Below are 22,205 nucleotides of genomic sequence, written 5' to 3' on the forward strand. Positions count from 1 at the left end.
ATCATCTTTTGTGTTTAAGATATCAGAGATAAGAGAAAGTTATTGAAGAAAGAAACCAAACAGGCAATAAAGTCTAAATAAAGGTGTAAACTCAAGTCTTTTTAATTATTAGTGGACATTTTAATGAAAGTTACTGAATGTCAAGGATACAGTGAATGCATCATGTGAAAACGTAAATTATACCCCGAAAACAAACTTTATTAAAGTTGCTTTTCATAAATAAATTACATAAAAGCAACTCAGCCTGAGTGTGTTTAAATCCAGTGTAAACATCACAATAAAAAACTATGAAAAAACAGCAAATGAGAAACAACAGCACATGAAGGAAAATGACATAAAATAAGGTGCATCGGCGTTAGAACAGTCCTATTTGTTATAAACTGAACACATTATTGGTGAGAACTGAAGCTGTTGCACAAACATGCAGCTCTTAACTCGGTCTCAAATATTATTTTATTGTTCTACATTTGTCAAAATTTTGACTCAGTTTAAATTACAATTAAATAAATATTTCAAAAAACATAATTGGTTCTTTCTTTCCCGAACAAACAGCAGAAATAAATACGCAATTTAGATCGAGACCACAACCTAGAAAGACTGGAAGAGCAGACTGACTCTTCCTCACTGAGTTTGTGATTTGTTGTGTTTTCAGTAATGTGGCCTCAGATTGCTGTAAACGCATCGCAGTGCAAAGTCGACTCGTCATGCCAGAGTCTGCATACTTATAGTGGTTGGTTTTCTCACGGAAAAGCTTCATGAAAGGTAAAGAAGACAACGTGGCCTCTAGTCTCACAGCAGTTTGTGTCGGAGGAAAGAGCAGCGATGGTGTGGAAAGTCCGCTGAATCCACAGATTTCCATCCCTGTGTCATCGTCCTACAGCTTCTCCACTGGGATCTTCAGGGTTTATGACGCTATGTTTTGTGATTATAAGAGTTGCTAACTACCCAAAGTAAATTACAACATGTGTCATCCACTATGTATTCTGCAGAACCCCCCCTACAGAAAACTATTTTTTCACTATTTTGCAGCTGTCACACAATAACGGTTTCCTCTGACTCATGGATAAAGCCACACTGTAATCTGTGCACCCTCATCTGTGTCTGTCAGGCAAAACTCTGCATTATAGCATTCAGAAAGAAAACTCAATGAGCTGATTCACCGCTTTACTAGGTTATGATTTAGCAAAACTAATCTTTAAAAAAACCCTCTTTGACTTCTTAGAGCAGGGGTGTCAAACATGTAGACGACTTTGTAAAATTATTGTTTGTCCATTTTTTTTCACACCTTGTAACTTTTTGTCTCATTTTTGTGTCTTTTTCATTTTATTTCATGTTATTTGTCTCATTTTTGGTCATTTTGTTACTCGCTTTTGCCGTTTTGTGTCTCGTTTTTGTAATATTTACCTCTGCCAGCAGGTTATGTAATCACCGGAGTTTGTCTGTTTGTTAACAGCATAACTCAAAAAGTCATGGACGGATTTTCACCAAAATTTTACAGAATGTCCGGAAGAGCAAAAGTAACAATCGGTTAGATTTTGGAGGTGATCCGGATCACCGTCTGGATCCAGGATTTTTTTGAAGGACTATGTACAATTGAGAGATGCGCTCTCTGAGTGCTTTTCTAGTTTGTCCTGTTTTTTGTCTCTTTTATCTGACTTTTGTCATTTTTAAACTAAAATGAGTTTGACACCCCTGCTTTAGAAGCTCCGTAGCTTTCAGATTATATTTTGTGCCTTTTTCAAACTTTTACCTTACTGCATTTTAACTAACTGTAGTCTACAGTAACACAGTTAGTTTAATGCCATTTCTTTTTTCATTAAATCAGCATATTATTAGGACAGCCATCTCTGTGTTCTGGCCAGAAGCTCTCCAGAAAGTAAAGTATTTGTGTGATGCATGAATCAAAACGGAAGTCTTTAGGTGTAATATCCACAATAAACCAACTTTCTGATGTCCACACCCAGCATGGACCATCAGAAAGGTTCATTAAATTGGCACTTGGCTGAAGGGACAGTGATACATCATCAGCTGATCACACCAGCTTACTGCTGTGAAACTACAAGTTAACAGGTGCAAAATCATACATTTAAATGGGTGCAAAAAAATGGGAAACATTCCTATTATATGTTGCAGGAATTTGGAATTTAGGCATCTTGCACCGACAAACCCATAGAGAGGAAAAAAGAATGAACTCAGTGTGGTTGAAGCAGCTCTGTGCTGTGATTCACCTCTGATGAACCGGAATGACGCTTCTGCTCCTTCCAGCAGGTCGGATTGACTCATGTGGATGAGAAATTCAGCCTCCTGTCCATCTGACTGAGCCTCTGGGCTTCATTCTGGAGCCCTTTGTTTCTCCACAGTCTGTAAGCACAAATGTTAAATTACAAATGTTGAAATTTCCTCGAAAACAAATGCTCGGTAAACAAATCCATCTACAGATGGATGCATGAACCAAACCCTCCCTGAGTTTACCTGATGAGGTGTAGAGCAGGGCAGTACTGTAAGGCTTTAAGCAGAGCCTCCGCCCCACAAACACTCACATTGTTGGACTCCAGGCTACAGGAAAGAAGCACACACTGTTTTATGTCCATATAACTAAAATACAGTACAAAGAACCCAACTGCACCCAACTTTGTGGTCCAGAGAATATTTGTAATGGATTTCTGGCAATAAAAATGACAAAAAATATATAAGAAAACTACAAAAAAATCTAATTTAGGTGAAGGGAAAGCGCAAAAATCAAGTTGTAAACATGAAAATGGAAACAAATTGTAAAGCTCCAACACCAGCCAGTATGAAAATATTATTCAAACTCACTCTATCCTGGTCAGCTTGTGGCACAAAGGCAAAACTCTGGCCAGCTCCAGTGCCACGTCATCACCACAATTATTCCATCCCAGACTAAAGAAACAGAGAAATAAAGAAAGAAAGTAGGAGAGTTAGGCCAATTTTCGATACAAACAGATTCTGTCAGGCTTTAGATCAAGTCTTAAAGTTTTAATTTATCATGTTCAGTGCAAAACTTCAGGTTCAGTCAGCTATCTACAATGATACAGAAATCTTCAACAAATCCATGGATCCAGACTATAAGCCGCATCACTGCCAAATTGAATCACTTGTTCATTTCTGACCTTCCTTGAAAATTTTTAGCCAAATCCATTTATCCACTTTTTAGTAATGTTGCTAACAGACAGATAGACAGACAGACATATGTCGATCGTCATATAACTTCACCACGTTCCTTGGTGGAGTAATTACATTAAAAAAAATCACATTTAAGTTTCAGATTGGCAAGATTTGAACTTCAGCTTACATAAATAATGTAATTAAATCTCAAGCTGAGCTATCTGTGTAATTTAAAATATACTAAAGTGATAAATAAAATAATGATGACCCACATGTACTGTACTACCATTTTTTTTAATCTTACCCCACATCCTGTATGAGGGGACAGTGGGCCAGACTGGCGGCGACAGGACAAAGCTCTGAAGTCCCAACGGCGGTCAGACTGAGAGACCAAACCACAAAATGAAACAATCAGTGAATCGAGCTACCATTCAGGGTTGTCATTGTCAAAAAAATAGCAAATGCATCTTACTTAATCTTACTGAGGTTCTTCAAGCTCATTATTGCTTTGGACAGACTAGCTGAACCCTCACATCCAATACGATTCTCTGAAACACTAGATAAGACACACACATAAAGAACATAAACCTTAGAACAAGTCTGTCAGAGGAATTAAATGTAAATAGGAGCATTTAGTGTGAGACTTACTCTAACACAGTGAGGTGTGTCAGTGATGGAAAAACAACGGCCATTTTAGCAGCAGTGAGGTCACCAAGACTGTTACTGGAAAGACTGAAAGAGAACAGAAACTGATGTTTTAATTCTGTAAAGATATATAAAAATGATAATAAAACAAAACACAAGATAATGCTTTTCATTTGTGTTGTCTTTTATAACCAAACACACATCTACATACATCTAAAAATGATACTTTTCCTGTTTCTTATTGTTTATTGGACCAAAACTTGTTTTTTTTAGCCACGTGTCCAAGTAGTGTTGTGTTACACTCTGACAGAAAATAAAGTTTAAATAAAGCTGCACCGATATTCCAAAATGCATTTACAAGAGTGAACCATGCATAAAAACATCATCGTGTCCTTACTGCAGCTCCTCCAGGTGACTACAGGCCCTTAAAGCCTTGAGCAGCGTCTCTCCTGATTGGTCACTGACAAGGTTTTCTGAAAGACTGAAAGATAAATACAATAAAAAAACAAAAACAAAATAAGTCGTGTTTCTGAGGCACCATGTTTACTGTGAGCAACAGTGGCTTTTTTTGATCACACGACCCAGAAAATGTTCAAATTCTACAAGAACTTTGATATCTTGTCAGAATGTTTCGCTGGGACATCCTGCAGCGGACAATGACGTGGCTCTGACTAACACCAACCAAGACAAACTCCTTCCATATCGCAACTGCATTCGAGTCACGTGGCAAAGATGCTCAAACTCCCGAGATTCTAAGCCCTGACGTGCCGAGACAAGCCCAATCCAGAGAGGTCTCAACCTGCAAACCACAGGACCCAAACGACACAGCAGTCCCAGTTTTTACAGCATGATGGCTACCAACACAATAACAGGCAGGTGGCTTTAATGCTGTGGCTAAATATGCGTTTTGATTCACATCTGATCTCTGTTTATTCAGCTACCAGCATGCGGTTTATTTTACATTTGTCTGAACATGAGTACAGGTTGGGCCAAAACTAGGCTTAACACTTAGTAGGTATGCATGTTGCATTTTTGAAAAACATTTTATGGGATGGTGTGGGGTTGTCATTGTGCACAATTCCTGTAAAAATAACTTAAAAAAACAACATAAAAATCAAAATCAAAATTGTAAGAAACACACTGTCCGTCTAAAAAAAGTCACACACTAATATTTCACACACAGACATTCATTGTGGCATCATTTCGATAAGCTTCTGCAGTGTCACAGCATGTATTTCTGTCCAGAGATGCAGTAATTTTCTATCAAGATCTTATATTGATGATGGGAGAGTCGGACAAAGTCTTCTCCAGAACATCCCAAAGATTGTCAACGGGGCTGAGGTCTGGACTCTGTGGGGGTCAATCCATGTGAGAAAATAATTCCTCATGCTCCCTGATGCACTCATTCTCAATGTGAGCCCCATGAATCCTCATCATCCTCAGAAAAACTCCACTGATGTTCAGACCTGGTCATTCAGTAGCCTAGCCGCGCTAGACAACCCACGGCAACGAATTTAATTCTCTGCCAGGGTGGGTCTAGTTACCCTCCATAAGGCTCGAGGCTGGATTCTCCTAAAACTGGCCGGACCAATCACCATGAAGTGTAGAGTCAGAAGGCGGGCATAACTAAGTGACAACAGAGGCGCGACGATTCTGACAGAAACAACCGGCGCACAATAAACAGTTATCTTTCGACTCGGCTTTGGCCACAGCCCTTAAAGATTTGAAGCTAAAATTCAACTTGAAAGATAAACAAAGGACGGCACTGAAGTGTTTCATTGAGAAGAAAGACGTATTTGGACTTATGCCGACGGGATATGGCAAATCCTTAATATACCAGTTGGCTCCGCTGGTTGGGAAGCTAATGGGACTTAGCCACAATCCGCCGGCGCTCTAGGATCTACGTCAGCCTATTCGTTGCACTGATTGGTTGTATACCTACCCAATTGCTGCAGAGTGATTTGAAAGACAACCTTTTAGCCCGCCTCTCTCCCTGTCGAGCGGCCCTAGACCCTTGTGCCTTCAGAAACATGGGTCTAGCGCAGCTAGGCTAGTCATTCAGTATATTCAGGTAGTCAGCTGACCTCATTCTTTGGGAACATAACATTGTTGAACCTGACCAACCCCAGATCATAACCCTAACCCCCCACAGGCTGGTAGACACTAGCCATGATGAGTGCATCACTTTATCTGCATGTCTTCTTACCCTGATGCCCTCATCACTTTGGAACAGGGTAAATCTGGACTCATCAGACCACATGACCTTCTTTCATTGCTCCAATATCTAATCTTTATGCTACCTAGCAAACCAAAGCATTTTTTTCTGATTAGCCTCACTGATCAGTGGTTTTCTCAGAGCTACAGCTGTTTAGTCCCAATCCTTTGAGATTCCTTTGCATTGTGTGTGGAAATGTTCTTACTTTCACTATTAAACATAGAAGTGAGCTCCACTGTTGATTTCCTTCGATAATCTAAAAGTTTGTTCTGACCACATTTGTTCCTGGAAGATGATGGTTCTCCACTATCCTTCGGGTTTTAATAATGCGTTGGACAGTTCTTAATCCAATTTTAGTAGTTTCAGAAATCTCCTTTGTTGCTTTTTTTTTTTTGTTTGTTTGATGTAGGCCAAAATTTTGACCTTTCTGCAACAAAGTAACATCCTTTCCATGACCACAGGATATGTATTCTGACATGGTTGTTTCACAAATGAGAAGGTCCTCACTGCATCAGCTAGGGTTAAAGAAGTTGCTGGAGCTGAAACGTATTCATCACTGCAGTAATTATCCAATGGAGGCTCTTACCTGTTTGCTTAGTTAAATCCCAGTGGCTACTTTTTTTGGGTCAGGCAGTGCTTACCAAATGACATTTCCAAAACACGAATAAGGTAGATCGAATACTGGTTTGGATAAATTAGATCTAAAGCGTGAAACAACTGTAAGCCTACTTTTGGCTCACCCTGTATATTCCTGTCTGTCATTATGAAGCAGTGACATCTAATACAGAACATGGAGGATACCATCAACAGAGAACAGTCAACGGAGAAAGGAGCTACCTAATTTTTTGGAGTTATAATGGTGTGACATCCTCTGGTGCGCCTGTGTAACTGTCAGCTCCAGTTTCTCAGTTCATGAAGCTCAACCACCAGCTGCTCCCGACCCAACAGCTGCAGCTGATACGGCTTTAAAAAGCCCTTCCTCTGACTTGATCTCTGCTTCTCAGCCAGCAGACGCTACAGGAGCAAAGTCTCACGACACCTCATGACTTAGTTCTTTTTAATTAATTGTATTGACAGTGTAGAAGTTGGTTCATCCAATTTTGTTTCCTCCTTTGTGTTGCAGCCATCTGAGGCAATGAGGAAGTTTTAATTTCAGCCAAAGTGTAAGGAAGTCATTGTCAGAAGCAGCTTCTTGGTAAATTGCAATTTGGTCAAATCTGTCCAGGCAGTGTTGAATACATTAATGTGAAACATCAACATCAAAAGATCGACTCTGACTACAAGAAATGGGACCTGAGATTGGCATAAATCCATCAAAGAATCTGCCTACATTGGACATAATGGTACACCTCAATGAATTAAAAAAAAAGACAGCAACAGGAACACAAAACTCCTGAGTCAAGAGACATTCTGTGGCCGTCAGTCGGACACTGAGGAAAGGAGGAAGCTGCTGTCACATGGTAGCAGCTGGTCCCCATAAAGAAGGTGGTGATAGTCCAACAAAACGGCTGGTATGCCTTGAATGACTTTCACCTCACACCGGCATAACCAAAGGAAGGGCAGGTCTGTGATGTTCATGGACAGCTTAATTGGGCACTTAAATTTACCATTAAAATGTCAAAGCAGCAGATTATTGGAAAGCTGAAGCTGCTTAGGAAAAGAAAAGGTATGGACTTTGTTTTCTTTAAGGAGTACATCACTATGACAGTACTGCATCATGCTTGACAAGAAAAAAAAGCAACAGAGCTGAATGTTGTTGAATGTGCAAACCCCCCCCCCCCAAAAAAAAAACAAAAAAAAAAAACATTGTGATTATTTGGATTTTTGTTATTTTTAACAGCAATTGTGCTATGAGTTATGATTTTAGTGGGAAAAGTAATATTTGCATTTCTTCTCCAGTGGGGAAAAAAAATCAAAAAATGATGTGACTGACTGCATATTTCCTTACATTTAAAGAATATGATTTGTGAGCAGGAATGTCTCAGTAGCACCACAATGACTGATTTATGACAGCATGTTGGGACTCATGTTGCCTTCATGAAAAAGTTGTAGCTTCTGCGGTTTGGTTCAGTCTGAAATGACATCTTGTGTGTAGCAGAAAATTGCTTCTTTAATAGTTCAAACCAAATAAAAAACTGTAAGAAAAATTGTTCATATGACCCAAGAAAACTGAGAACTGAGGCTCTGCTTATCATTTACATACAAATATGTTTTTGTTTGCATTATTTGTCTGTTTTGACATTTGACAAGGGTTTCTAAAAGTAATAAAGTTATTACTTTTATTCATACTATTCACCTGCAGGATTATATTGTATATATAATGGGTATATTTGCTTTAATGAAAGTGAAGCATGTACACAATCTAAAGAAAACATGCTGGAAATTCAGACATTTTGGGGGAAAACATCCCATTAAAGATAATGAGGTTAATTCATAATATCATATGTGTTTTAATTGAATAAATAAAATCCGGAATCAAGAAGCTGGTTGATCATTAGTTACTTACCTGATCTTCCTGAGGTCTTTCCAGACAGGAAGGAGTCTGGTCAGCTGTTCTATTCCTGCATCAGCCATCCTCCAGCTGTCCAGCCTGACAGAGAGCACATGCAGCACCACTAATGACAAACCTATATTTATGTATGGTATGTATTCTGGTCTGTACGGTGTGAAAAACTCACTCTATCGCCTGTATCTGTGTGAGTCCATCCATAGCAGCCAGAAGATTCAGCACACTGTTAGCTTGGGATTGTTCCATTGCTGTGGCGATCTTATTCAGCCTGGTACACATACATTCACACACACACACACAATTCACATAAAATTAAACTTACCGGTAAATCAAGCAATCACATCTTCTGGGGAGTAATTGTACTGGTAGTAGGGTTGCAGCTATCAATTATTCTGGTGATTAATTGAGTAATTTGATTCCGCACTTGGCCTTATAGCATCAAAAGCGGAAGTGAGCGTGATGTGCAACAGAAATAACTGTCCTGGTGGAACACAGGCCGACATCTGCGGTGTATTGTACATATATGGTATTGCATAGGGGTATTCAACTAAAACTCAAAGCCATGGAAACCTGACATGTATTTAGTTGGTGATGCAGAAATCCCACAAATATGTTTTTATGTTTGTTCTGTTTTAACTGCAACTACTGCAGCTGAAAAAACACAAATAAGAAATAATTTGTTTATTAGTATTTATCACAGAGAATATTCACTCAGTAACATTAATTTCACTTTGTTTTGGCCACAAATTAAAATGATTTCCTTCATTATGAGACAGTTTTAGACTTGCATGCATTTCGCTGAAATATCATGTTTGAATTTATGAAATTGTGCAGCTTTCTGAAATAATCAGTTGCATTGATCAGTAAAATAAAAACATTAAAGCATGTTTAACAGTTTTCTAAAAGCATTCCTGTCCTACTTCATATGCAGTAGCAGCTTTTTATCATCATTTATGTTCCTCATTGTTCTCCATTAAAACAACCTGTTTGCGATAGGTTCATTTTGTGCAGAAAATCAGTCAGATGATCATTAAACGCTCCTGTTTGTGTGACAAGCTTGAAGCAGAAAGTCTGAGTTAACAAAGAAAGTCATCACCTTCATACCTGTTAACTCTGACTGAGGTTTTAGTTTTTGTTGGGCCGACTCACACAAAGAAAGCCTGACGAAAACGAAGCCTTGATTTGCAGAATTTTGCCTCAAGGAATTTTAGTTATCAAATTACTCAAATAACTCAAGGAATCATTTCAGCCCTAACTGCTACTGAACTAGGACTGGACATCCTGTAGGAGACTGTTGGGACAAAAAAGATTAGTAGTGTTAAATAAATAGACATCCCATGTGATGAGGATTTATCCATGTTAATATGATCTGTATTTCTATACTTCATAAACAGCACTGACATTTGATGTCTGTTATGACATTGCGCCTTGCCAGTTAGTAACACTTATCAGCTTAGCACTATGAGAGAACAAGGAATGATAAAGGATTAATTTCTCCCACAAGGAGGGGGCAATCGAGAGATTAGACTCTACTAATTTATCATGGGTTTCAGCTGATGACACACTGGTATGATGAACAGCAGCAACAGAAGCTGCAATGTGAGCGGCAGAGCAGCCCCTTTGGCAGTAACAGTAAATGCATGACATCGTAAATAGACTGGAGAGCGTTGCAGGGTATGCGTGAGTAAAGCGTGTCAGTGTGACTGTAAAGTCAATGAGATCTGCCTGGAATAGTTTTACTGGCTTGGCTCCATGTTGTTATTAAATAAATAGACACTATGTATAAATACTATGTTGTGAACAGCAAGCCATATTTTATTTTAATAACTTTTAAAGTCACTTGGAAAGGTCATCGTTTGACCTATAAATACATTTAGAGAGAGTAATGTCCCCAGAGTGAAAGCTTTACAGGCTACTGTGATAATTATATGTATAATACTTGTCAACAAGGGTACTGACACCAAGCTGTAATCAAAGTGCTTTTACACAGCAGACTGTTTCCTACCTGAGATTGCGTATTAAGGTGATACTCCTCAGTGAGCGTGCCAGAAACATGATGCTCTCCTCATTCAGCTGCACACAGTCCAGGCTTGAGGTGCACACACAATTACAAATTAAGACACGGGAGCAACAGACATTTTTTCTATTCACTTTCATTCACATCTGGGTGTGTGCATGTCTTACCAAAGGTCTTCCAGACAGACACACTGTTCCAGAGTTTCCATCAGCTGCAGCCCTCCGCCCTCAAACCAGACACGAGACAGACTGCAGTAGAAAAGTTTAATGTCAGTTCTATATAATCCTACCAATTCACAATCCCTAGCATTATATTTTACAAAACTGTTGTTCCTCACATATGAAACTACCTATAAAAAAATTCACAAGTCAGCTACACTATAACATATAAAATGCTTACTTGAGGGATTGTAGACGAGGCAAAAATCTGGTCATATTCTCAGCTGCTGTGTTACTGATCACATGACCGGATAGACTGGAAGAGAGGGAAAGATAAGATCGGCATCTGTCCGTCCGTCTGACTGTCTGTCTGTTGGCAACATTACTCAAAAACGGACTACCGGATTTGGATGAAATTTTCAGGGAAGGTCAGAAACGAAACAAGGACCAAGCGATTAGATTAGACCAGTGATTCAGCTTATAGTCTGGATCCAGGCAATTGTAAAATATAGGGTGTTCCAAAAAAAAATTACATTTGAGATGTCCATATTGGAGTGACAACATGGTCAGGAGAAACTATACTTAATAGGATTTATTTTGGACATAAAATGTTATATTTGACAAATTTGAAATGAAAAATTCTGGGGGATGGTAATGTTAGAATGTTTCAAAGTTATTACAAATATTCAATGTGTGCGCTGCTTGTGACGCAGCACACATCAAGTCGGTGGTGGAGTTCCTTCCACACTCGCTGCAGCATGTCGTGTGTAACTTCCTCCAGTGCCTCAGTGATTCTGCTATTCAGTTCCTCTACATGTGTGGGAAGCGATGGGATTTAGACCAGTCTTTTCATGTAACCCCACAGAAAGAAATCGCACGATGTCAGGTCAGGTGAGTGTGGGGGCCATTTCAATAGCACGTTCTCTCCATCATTAGCACGAACAATCCATCTCACTCTTTTGAGCAAAAAGTTATTAGGTGATGAAATTATGTCAAATTTTTTGGGAACACCTTGTATTTCTGTATCACTGCGATATAACGGAACAGCGTCACTGTAACTATGACTGCAAGTGAACACTACATCAGCTGTCTGCTGAAGATCACCATTGCAATCCTACTACAAATCCAATCTGCGCACTTATTGGGACTTATCTTTCAGAAATGATGCAATGACTGAGCAGCCTTGGCGGAGTACTGCGTTCTCTAAGTGCTTTTCTTGTTGTGTCTGTGTTAATTGTTGGACAAATTTGAGATGAAAACAACTTATGAGTGTCTGAAATAAAGCTGGCCAGAGTTGCATCAGTCATGTTTTTGTTGTGAATGCTCTAATCTCTCAGGTTCCATGAGGTGCTATCTGTAAAACTCTGTGCAATATCAGTTTTCAACACATACAAGAATCTATCTATATTACTGCTTTTCTACTATGGAAGAATCTGTGCGATAAAGATAGAATCTGCAATATCAGTGTTTCTATTCATGGAAGAATCTGTGTACGTAATACCACTAATATGTGCATTCTTGTTATTTACCACATCCAAATCCATATGCGAATGAAGAAACTGTACCTATTTTTTATTTTTCGCACTTCTGCATCTTATCTCACATCTTAAAGACCTTTACAATAAGTGTAGAAGTTCGGTGTGGAATCAGTCTTAAATAAGGGAAAAGAAGAATGATGCTTTAAATGTGTTTAAGTTACCCACTTTAAGTGCTGAATGGATGTCGACTGCAGGAAAGCCTGTGACAACTTCTCAGGTAGAGTCAAACCTCCCTCTTTGGATGCAATACTTAAAAAAGAGAAAAGAAGACATTGGCCATGCTAGAACTTTAAAACACATGCTGGTCACGGTGCCAAATGTGAAAAAGCTCAAACCTGAGAGTAGTGAGATTTGGCAGCCATGGCAGAGAAGAACAGAGAAACTTGGCTCCAACTATATCCAGGATGTTATTGGAAACACTGTGAATAATGGGTACAAAATAAGAAGTAATTGTGCCTTTTTTTGTTTTTCACAAATGTTTCCTCTGAATACTGCAGTGTTCATGTTATGTTCATACATAAAATAAAAAAAAATACTCACTCCAGCTCAGTCAGTGAAGGACATCTCTGGATGATGCTTTCTATCAATGAAAGCTGGTCGCCATCAACTGCACAGTCTACAAGACTGGAGGTGAGGTGAGAAGATGTGAGTATGCCATAAAGGTGCAAAGTTTGGACTTTGTTTTTCACAACAAAGTATGTCTCTGTACGCGTAACATTGATGAACACAGCTTTCATAACAACCAATTTTTTGTAACAGCTGCCAGTTAGTTTATGTCCATAAAGCAAGCTTGCATAAAGTTAGATTCATGCCCTTATTACAGTGGGGCTTTAATAAAGATGTATATCGCCTGCAGGTATAGTTTAAAAGTGAAAAAAGTACCCGATTTTCTTTACGGCCATTGATTGAGCTGGATCTGCAGCGTCACCACTACAAAAACAAGACAAACAACAGAAAAGGATGCCAGGAACATTTAAAAGTTTAATATTGGAATGAAGAATTCCCCCTATCAGCAGCACTACTGGAGACTAAAGATGCTCTTTCTAAATTTTACGCTCATTTTTACTACTACATTTTTATACCTACACTATCATCAATATGCTTATGGTTGTTGCAGCTTTTTATGAATTTATTCGACACTTAAGTTTAAATTTATTACCTGACTGAAGTCATTTCAGCAGACTTCATCAGAGAAAGGTGCAGCGTTGTTTGGTGAATACTGAAAAGTAAATATAGCTGACAGTTTTAACAACACACATACTGTATATCTCAATGAGGGATATTTGACAGAGACTTTGAATATTTGCAGGGCGTGTAGAGTCCCCTGACGTGTGTTTGCCTGCCTGTATTTGCATATCTCACCTGATCGTTTGAATGTTGCTACTGAGGTCCAAACAGCGGCACAGCAAACACACAGCTGCCTCAGATCGAATCCAAGACTCCTCAATACTGATGAGAAAGGCAGAGTGAAAAACATAAACATAACTCTGAAATTTAGCATTAATTCATGCAGCTATAGGGACAGAAATACAAAGACGTGTTCAACCATGACTGATTCTCCAATACTTTAGTGGGACAGAAGCTCAATATATCTGCAGCATTCGTTCTCACCTGACGATGCATCCTCTCTCACTGCCCTCCAACAGCTTCACAAAGTCTTCAATCCACTCTGACTGCAGCTGATTATTCTTGAACCTTTGGACCAAACACAGAGTTATGACGGATTTTCACATGGTTGTTGAATATTGGAGACCAGGATGGAAAATATAAACACAGCATAGTAGAAGCCATGTCTGATCAGTTTCTCAATGGTACCTAAGAACCCATTTAAAGAAAACAAGAAATATTGCTCTTTTGGTTTTCATACTTTTACATTATTTCATTAATCCACTGGGTACAGAGGACTTTTATTATTTTAAAAAAGCTATTATTCAAGAGCAGTTCAACTATGAACTGGAATTACACGTTTTTCCAATACTATCATATACAGCACCAACTTCCACACATTATACCTCTTTTCCTAAAGTCCTCAAAGATTGAAATTACAGAAAGGCTTTCAGTATGATTCTATAAATTCGCCTAAGCTGATGGTGTACTTACTCCAGTTTGGGCACACAGGGACAGTTGGGTACGATTTCTGCTAGCCTGACCAAATGGTCACGCTTCAAGTTGCTTTCTCTGACACTGGCAGAAAAAAAATGGGAAAAAAAGAAAGAGATAATAAAACAACAGGTGTGGATTCCTCTAAAGTCGATACTGTGTTGAATGCAATGTGTCCTAAAAGTTTTAGTTTGCTTGATCAGATAAAGAAGAAGGACACCATTCACTGTCAGTAAGGAAGAACACCAGCTGTGGTATGAAAATCCTAATGTGACAGTAACATATGGCACTTAACTTCACCACTTCCTGTCTGTTTCAATCTGCAGTGTTTGCTCGCAGGAAGGAAGGAACTTTCAGAGGAGTTAAAAATACAGAGACCTGATGTGTATTGGTGGGTAAAACTGTACTTTTGACAAATGTGAAAGTGTGACCTCCCTGTCTGCCCCTTCTGTACTTAGTAGCTGTCCTCAGGAGATATCATTATTTGTGTTTGGATTTTTACCCCAAAAACAAGTGATTCATCAAATGTTGTTCCTTTTTTATTTCTCCAAACACATCTCATGATTCCAGGCAAAAACAGGCTTCATCTGTCGAAGTAACTTGTTTCCAAACTGGATCTAGCTTACCCACATGTCCATTTGTATACGTGAAACGTTGGCTTTTGTGAAAGGGCAGCAAGTTTCCTGTTTATGAATGGTGCACACGGCTCCTGTGTCAACTCCTTTCACACGTCTTGTTTGCAAAGTTGGAAACTCTCATGCACTTCCTTTGCTGTGTGAGCATCGCTTGGTTCATTTTCAGATCCTCATTCAGTTGAGCAGAGCAGACTGTCGTTAAGTGTTACCAAAAGGTGTGAAGAGTCAGAGAGTTTATCAACTTTAAAACTAGCAACATCTGACAGCCCCATTGACTACTGAAGACCATTACTTTAACTAAGTACTGAGGTTTATAAGTTTATAATGTGTTCAAACTTTTGCAGATTGCAAATTCAGTGGGTTTTTTTTGTTTTTTTTTAAGTTGCTGTAGGGGCTGCATAGCGGCTTGGTGGTTAGCACTTTCGCTTTGCAGCAAGAAGATCTCTGGTTCACATCCCTGCCTTCCAGTGATCTTTCTGCATGGAGTTTCCATGTTCTCCCTGTGCATGCGTGGGTTTTCTCCGGGCACTCCAGCTTCCTCCCACAGTCCAAAAACATGCTGAGGTTAACTGGTGATTCTAAATTGCCCATACGCGTGAATGCGAGTGTGATTGTTTATCTCTATATGTAGCCCTGTGATGGACTGGTGTCCTCTGCCTTCTCCCTAAGTCAGCTGGGATAGACTCCAGGCCCCCTGTGACCCCAATTTGTGGCTTAAGAGGTGTATAGATAATAGATGGATGGAAGTTTATGCTTTAAAAATAACAGTGTGTTAACTACTTTATTGTCTGTTTGCTGCAGGTTTTCTCCACTTAAAAATGTACAAAACATGTAATTTGCTGACAACTATATTATTAACATTTAATCTGCGTAGATTTTTCTTAAACTAGAAAATCTTCAAAGTTGTTCTAAATGTTTGCAATAGTCATGAGTCATGAGGTGAGAACAGCTCACTTGTGCTAAACACATCAAAAGGAGTGCGGTGGTAATGTGGTAACAGTCTACATACTGAGGGAATTCAACATTGGCATGACTTGTGCTTCTTGCCCTACCTCAGACTCTTTTCACAACCTCCATTTTGTCTGAACCAGATGAGACACCTCTCCTCTTCTCCCACACTGCAAGCAGATACCAGAGAAATGAGTTCATGGAGAGATAGACAGAAGGGGATGAATCCTCCATTAAGTGTTGCAGCTTTCATGCAAACTGAAATACATTTATATGCTTTGTTTCTTTACCATTTGTTCACTTATTTCTACAATGCACAGACCGACCTGACTTCCACAGAAGAGACATCGGTACAGGTACACAGTGTGCTGGCCACATCCAACAGCCCCTGCTGGGTCAGTCGATTGTGACTGAGGCTGTGGATTAAGAAACATTAAAGAGCAGGAAAGCATTAGTTCACATTTACCTCATTTACTATCACACATGCACTGCTGTTTCAGGTTGATTTTAAAACGGAATAAACAGCAGTTTTACTGTTCTGTTCTATATGGAAACTGCAACTGAAAATGCAAGCGTGTACAGGCCAAATATGAATATTTCATTATCTTACTTGACATAGCTGTTGATTTTAAGTCTGGGCAGAAAATCCACCAAACACTTCAATCCTTCGTCTTCCAGTTGATTACTTGATAAACTGTAGGCAAAATAAAGACAAGCTAAGCATCCACACCAGCAGTTCAGAAGGAAAGGTTTATCCACGAGTAGATGGGTGTCTGGTGATGTTTGTGAGATTCTGTGCAGGAATGTTTGTGTGGCTCGTACTCCAAATGAGACAGTCGAGGTCCCTGCAGGATCTCAAGCAGTCTCTTCAAGTTGTCACCATTCAGGCAAAAACCTGTTAACCTGTGTGCACAAACAGCCACAGATCAGACAGGAGAACAGCTCGTTAGGGTAATTAGCTGCCAGTTGTGGTGCATTCATACTGATACTCTTGTTTTTGCTGAAAATGTACCTTCGTGTTTTGTGCTGATTAAGAAAAGCAGATTACACAACATAGAGAGGACCAGACTGTACCTCAAACTGACACTTCATATCAGATAATAAATGATGCTTTTTATCTTTCTTCTAGGCGAAACCTATTCATTATTTCAGAAAATGTTTTTTTTTTCTCTAAAGGGCTCTTTACTTCTTGACAGTAAAATGGAAAAGTGGGAGCACTTAATTCTTCTGTCACATGCTAAAATAAAACACAAAAGGGGAAATGTTCTCACCTACTGAAAGTGCCACCTTGCACAAATGAAACTAACTGTTTGGTTTTGTCTGTGGTTGGCAGTACATTCTGCCAGTCATTACATAGATCGTATAATAGCAAACAGTGCATTGCTTTTTTTTTTTTTTTTGTCTGGTGCTGATCACAGACCTGCAGCTGACTTTCACTTCTGCCTTCACTGCTCCAAAACTGATGAAGGAATCACTCTGAGGCCTGAAGAAAAACAATTAGTTACAGATATTTAAAAAATGTTTAAAAAAGCTAGAAGTATGTGTTAAATCGTAATTGATTTCTGGATACAGAAAAACAAAAGTGACAGTGAAAAGTACTGTACCTGAGCTCCAGTGATGTGATTCGCTGACTGTCATTCAAACAGCTGACTAGCATGAGTGCATCGGCTGTGGATGTGATGCTGTGGCTGACACTGAGGGAGAAGTGAGGACAAAGCTGACTACAATAACAGCAGCTGTTCATAAAGATGTAAAAACAAACAAACACAGAAAAGCTGTAATTTTGTCCATAAATATGACAGCATGCATTTATGGTAAAGGAGGAGTTTAAACTGGACAAAACCTAGGTTTTGCTCCACTCCAAGCTTAAAGGTGTTTAAATTAATTAGATACAGTGGTATTGTTAGAATGGTGCTTCTGGTTTAGATTTAAATGCTAATTACTTCTCAGATAAAAAAAAACAACCAACCAAATTCAAAACAACTGCTTGGTTTAATAATCGATGTAGCTGATTTCAATGAGAATATTGTTACTCCACCAAGGAACGCAGCAGAGTTATGTGATGACTGGCATTGGTTTGTCTGTCTGTCTGTTAGCAACATTTCTCAAAAACGAATTAACGGATTTGGATGAAAATTTCAGAGGAAGTCAGAAATGACACAAAGACCACCTCATCAGATTTTGGCAGTGATGCGGTTTATAGTCTGGATCCACAGATTTGCTAAAGATTTCTGTATCATTGTGAGATAGCAGCACAGCATCACTGTAACTATGACAACATGTGAACACTACATCAGCTGTCTGCTGATGATCACATTATTACGATCCTACCACAAATCCACCGCTCTGGACTTATCGGGACTTATCCATCGGTAATGATACAAGGATCAATTGATTAAATTGTGGGGGTGTTTCTGAGTCCCATCAATTCCCGCCGCCTGCTACATATTTAGGTCAGGAGATTGCGTATCCGTCCAAAACGTACACATGCATAACACATTCCTGTTGCAAGGTCATTTTGTTTGTGGGTACATCTACATTAAATGGCCACATTCTATGGTGCCATAATTTGTGATCATCAATAACTAATAAACAAATGCTGCATTTGTGACTATGACGTATGGGGGAACGAGCAGTCTTGACGGAGTACTGCGCTCTCTGAGTGCTTTTCTTGTTGTTCATCATGTGATCTGTAGTTGTCTACACTGTTGTATGGATTTTTTAAATAAAAATACATTCCCGGACACACAAGTAAAAGTAGCTCATAATTTGCCACAAACTACTTTTTTTTTTCAAAACATGCACAGTTATTAATTCATGCATGTGTATGTCTTACTTGAGTTTCTGCAGCGACGTCATCTTTGGCAACACTTTCTGCAGATTCTTGATTGCCCTGTCTGTCAGTGAGCAGTGAGAGAACCTGATGCAACATAGAAGTGCATTAATGTCTACCTGCTAAGTCACAGCATTAAAATAATAATGAGTGGATATGCAACAATCAAACTTACTCTAACTCCAAATAGGAGCCACACTGGGCCAATTTTGTGCACACAGTGGTAACATTAGATGGAAGGAGGCTGCTGTTCCTCATTCTAAAAAATAAAAAAGGCATATATTTTTAAAATTAAGATTGCGTTTTGAAAAAAAAAAGCTGAAGTAAGTCAGTCTGTTTATCAGCTTACTGTACCTGAAAATCTTCAGCTGCTCTTTGTCATCACTGTAAAAAGAAATGGCACATACAATTAGCTTATTAGCCAATCTACATACAGGCAGTAATATTCAGATATGTGGATGTTTTTAGCAGATGCAGCCTTTTTACCTTCTGTTGGGGGAGAACTTTAGAATCACCTGGTCTTTGCCTTCATTGCTGTAAAACCAACAACTGATTAGCAATCTGCATATTTTAATGCTGGTTTGTAATTATCAGAGCCATTGTGTGTCCCTAGTTATAAAAATGGTATCTGGTCCTTTATTCAGACATAAACTAGCCATTAGACAGCATTTGTCAACAGTCGGTGAAACAGGTGCGTTCTGTTGCTGCTCTAATAGAATCATTAAGTGGCTGGAATGTAAAACAAAGAGTACCTGATGAGAATTTCTGTTAAGCTGTCAGGGGAGGATAAAGCATCGGCCAGCATCACCACTCCCTCCATGCCGATGCCATTGTTACTGACACTGAAAAACAAATGCAAAAACAATGAGCCAGCAGGAAGCCAGTGTTGTGTGTAAATAAGCCATTTATACTGAATAATGCCCCGGGGTAAATGTAGTGCCAGCCTGTGTGGGCACATGCGGCTTTGAACCTGTTTGGCGAGAAAAAACAGTCCTGTTTGCCAACTTATTCTGTGTATTTAATGACAACACAGTCCCCAAATAAAACTTTTACAACTCAATAAGGAAGCACAAAAATCTCCTACTATTCCTACTATTCCTACTACTCCTGGGCAGACGAGCAGCGCCAGGTGTTAGCCGACCAGCTAGCGGGGGAGACCGGGGGAGAGCAGCCGGCGGACCCGCAGAGTTAAAAATGACAGCTCCGGTGACTTGGTGCTTTCCGGTTTTTTTGGGGTTTTTTTGAGCACGGACCAGTGAGGCGGCAATTTCGGCAAAATTGTAGTGAGGCGGTGGCCTATACCAGCGAGGCGGCCCGCCTCGTCGGTCATATAGGAGGGGAAACACTGCATAGGGGTACAGAGGAACATTTCCAGCAACCATCACTCCTGTGTTCTAATGCTACATTGTGTTAGCTAATGGTGTTGAAAGGCTAATTGATGATTAGAAAACCATCCATCCATGCATCCTCTATACACCGCTTTATCCTCATTAGGGTCGCGAGGGGTGCTGGAGCCTATCTCAGCTGACTCGGGCGAAGGCAGGGGACACCCTGGACAGGTCGCCAGTCTGTCACAGGGCTTGATTAGAAAGCCCTTGTGTAATTATGTTAGCACATGAATTATAGGGTGAGTTTTCACGGAAAACATGAAATTGTCTGCATGACCCAAAGCTTTTGAATGGTAGTGTAACTCTTAAACGGAATAAATGACTTGTGTGAGTCTTACTTAATTTCCTGGATGTTGCTAAGACGAGGCAGGACATCCAACAACTTCCTCAGACCTTTGTTGCCCAAACTGTTGCTGGACAAACTGAAAACATAGAATGAATAAAGAATAGTACAAGTTAGATGAGCCGCCAAAAATGAAAGAGTCAATAATATTGCAGAGATATTCAACATGACACATTCCTAGCGACATCATATACACGGGTTTTCTTTTTTGTCAATTTCAGCATAGCAATCGAGACCACCCACTGTCTGAGGAGAGTGCGCAACATCATACGTGATCAACACCACCCAGCACATCGCCTGTTCTACCTGCTGCCTTCAGGTAGAAGGTACAGGTCCAGAAGAGCCCGAACCACCAGACTGGCCCACAGCCTGTATCCTCCAGCAGTGAGGATGCTAAACTGTTGCCCTCCTCCTCTCTCTGCCCCATCCAGAGACATTCACCATACCCCACTGTTACAATAGCTGTGACCTGGACTTTCCAGGTCTTAATCAGACATTACTCAAATAACTGTCTGTATGTTCCCTCTGTGTGCTGCAGTACCACTATTACTGTTACTACTTCTACATTTGTGCCTGCACTGAATCATTAAATTGCATATTATTGTGTGTTAATTTTATACAGTGGGTGTTCATGGGACTGGGAGAGTATCTTGCACTATTTTTGCACTTTTTATGTCATTGCTATGTAGTGTATGACATGCTCTGAATGAAATGTCATTGGTTTATTAATAATGACAATAAAAAGATTGAATTGAATTAAATTGTATGTGTAAATGCGATCTTTCATACCTTTAGACAAATCTCTGGTATTTCCATTGACCCTAATCCTTTTACTTAACATGCCTAAAAGGGCTGTATAAACAAACTATTATCAGGCTCTCTGGTGATGAATAATTTAAGTAAGAACTGTAAATTTATATCTAAGAGTGCTTCTGTATTACTGTTAGAGTTTAGTAAATGATGCACTTGGCTTTTGATTGTGTTTTCATGTTTTTTGCAAGTCTTACTCCAACGCAGTGAGACCAGATGAGGTTCCCAAACTTTTCCACACTCTTTCCAGGTCAGCAGGCAGCAGATTACAGCATCTGAGGCTGACAGGGGCAACAGTTTCATGATTATTTTCAGTAACATCAATATTTTTCACTTTTAACTGTAGACATAGTCGGGTTGCAAACAAACTTGAACAACCCTGCCCTTTCTCTCGCTAACTGATTTTGAGCTGGTAAACACTTTCTGTTTCTCTTTGAAGTAATTTATTCCCAAATATCCTGTTGCAACATGGTGCTCACAAAAATACAGCTTCCTTATTGTTGTAAGAGCGACACTGTGGCAATAACTAAATACATACCGGAGCGTTTTAGATACTTCATTTGCAGGTTTTTTACTCCCTCCAGCGAACACTATAGACACCTGAACAGGACTCTGTAGTCTGAAACATAAAGAAGCATACAGTTTAGAATTACATTAAGTTGTATGTTGGTTCCTTACAAAATAAAATTCATTAAAATAATTACTAAATATGTGAAAAAATGTAGACTAATGCAATAATGTTAGTAACAGAAATTTTGCATTTGTTGGTACAGTGTAACTGCAGGTAATCTCTGCACATCTGAATGAATGAGAGGTGCATCAGAGGAAAGCAAAATATGAAAATTTCTGCAAACTATCTAATTTACTGTAGAAATACTTTTTGATTACAACATCTTGGTGTTTTCTCCGGGTTCTCCAGCTTCCTCCCACAGTCCAAAAC

General features: G+C 39.4%; 1 protein-coding gene across 1 annotated transcript in view; it reads right to left on the reverse strand.

Moving 5' to 3' along the window:
• Positions 1-78: 78 nt before the first annotated feature.
• The window catches only part of nlrc5 (NLR family, CARD domain containing 5), a 44,553-nt gene continuing 22,426 nt past the window's right edge, over positions 79-22,205 (reverse strand). Inside the window, exons 22-55 of the mRNA XM_051952629.1 lie at positions 21,804-21,884; positions 21,463-21,546; positions 20,451-20,534; positions 19,477-19,566; positions 19,211-19,258; positions 19,079-19,108; positions 18,900-18,983; positions 18,728-18,811; positions 17,496-17,585; positions 17,312-17,374; positions 16,714-16,794; positions 16,502-16,585; positions 16,218-16,307; positions 15,996-16,061; positions 14,309-14,392; positions 13,820-13,903; positions 13,571-13,657; positions 13,368-13,427; positions 13,091-13,138; positions 12,749-12,832; positions 12,544-12,627; positions 12,374-12,457; positions 10,912-10,986; positions 10,680-10,760; positions 10,501-10,584; positions 8,665-8,763; positions 8,493-8,576; positions 4,169-4,252; positions 3,775-3,858; positions 3,599-3,682; positions 3,431-3,508; positions 2,818-2,901; positions 2,473-2,556; positions 79-2,361 (exon numbers count right to left, since the gene is read on the reverse strand). Coding sequence (XP_051808589.1) covers positions 2,280-2,361; positions 2,473-2,556; positions 2,818-2,901; positions 3,431-3,508; positions 3,599-3,682; positions 3,775-3,858; positions 4,169-4,252; positions 8,493-8,576; positions 8,665-8,763; positions 10,501-10,584; positions 10,680-10,760; positions 10,912-10,986; positions 12,374-12,457; positions 12,544-12,627; positions 12,749-12,832; positions 13,091-13,138; positions 13,368-13,427; positions 13,571-13,657; positions 13,820-13,903; positions 14,309-14,392; positions 15,996-16,061; positions 16,218-16,307; positions 16,502-16,585; positions 16,714-16,794; positions 17,312-17,374; positions 17,496-17,585; positions 18,728-18,811; positions 18,900-18,983; positions 19,079-19,108; positions 19,211-19,258; positions 19,477-19,566; positions 20,451-20,534; positions 21,463-21,546; positions 21,804-21,884 — 2,677 coding nt within the window. The 3' untranslated portion in view covers positions 79-2,279. The remainder of the gene's footprint in view (positions 2,362-2,472; positions 2,557-2,817; positions 2,902-3,430; positions 3,509-3,598; positions 3,683-3,774; positions 3,859-4,168; positions 4,253-8,492; positions 8,577-8,664; positions 8,764-10,500; positions 10,585-10,679; positions 10,761-10,911; positions 10,987-12,373; positions 12,458-12,543; positions 12,628-12,748; positions 12,833-13,090; positions 13,139-13,367; positions 13,428-13,570; positions 13,658-13,819; positions 13,904-14,308; positions 14,393-15,995; positions 16,062-16,217; positions 16,308-16,501; positions 16,586-16,713; positions 16,795-17,311; positions 17,375-17,495; positions 17,586-18,727; positions 18,812-18,899; positions 18,984-19,078; positions 19,109-19,210; positions 19,259-19,476; positions 19,567-20,450; positions 20,535-21,462; positions 21,547-21,803; positions 21,885-22,205) is intronic.

Source organism: Acanthochromis polyacanthus, chromosome 8, assembly GCF_021347895.1.
Source record: "Acanthochromis polyacanthus isolate Apoly-LR-REF ecotype Palm Island chromosome 8, KAUST_Apoly_ChrSc, whole genome shotgun sequence".
In the NCBI taxonomy this organism is placed as follows: domain Eukaryota; kingdom Metazoa; phylum Chordata; class Actinopteri; family Pomacentridae; genus Acanthochromis; species Acanthochromis polyacanthus.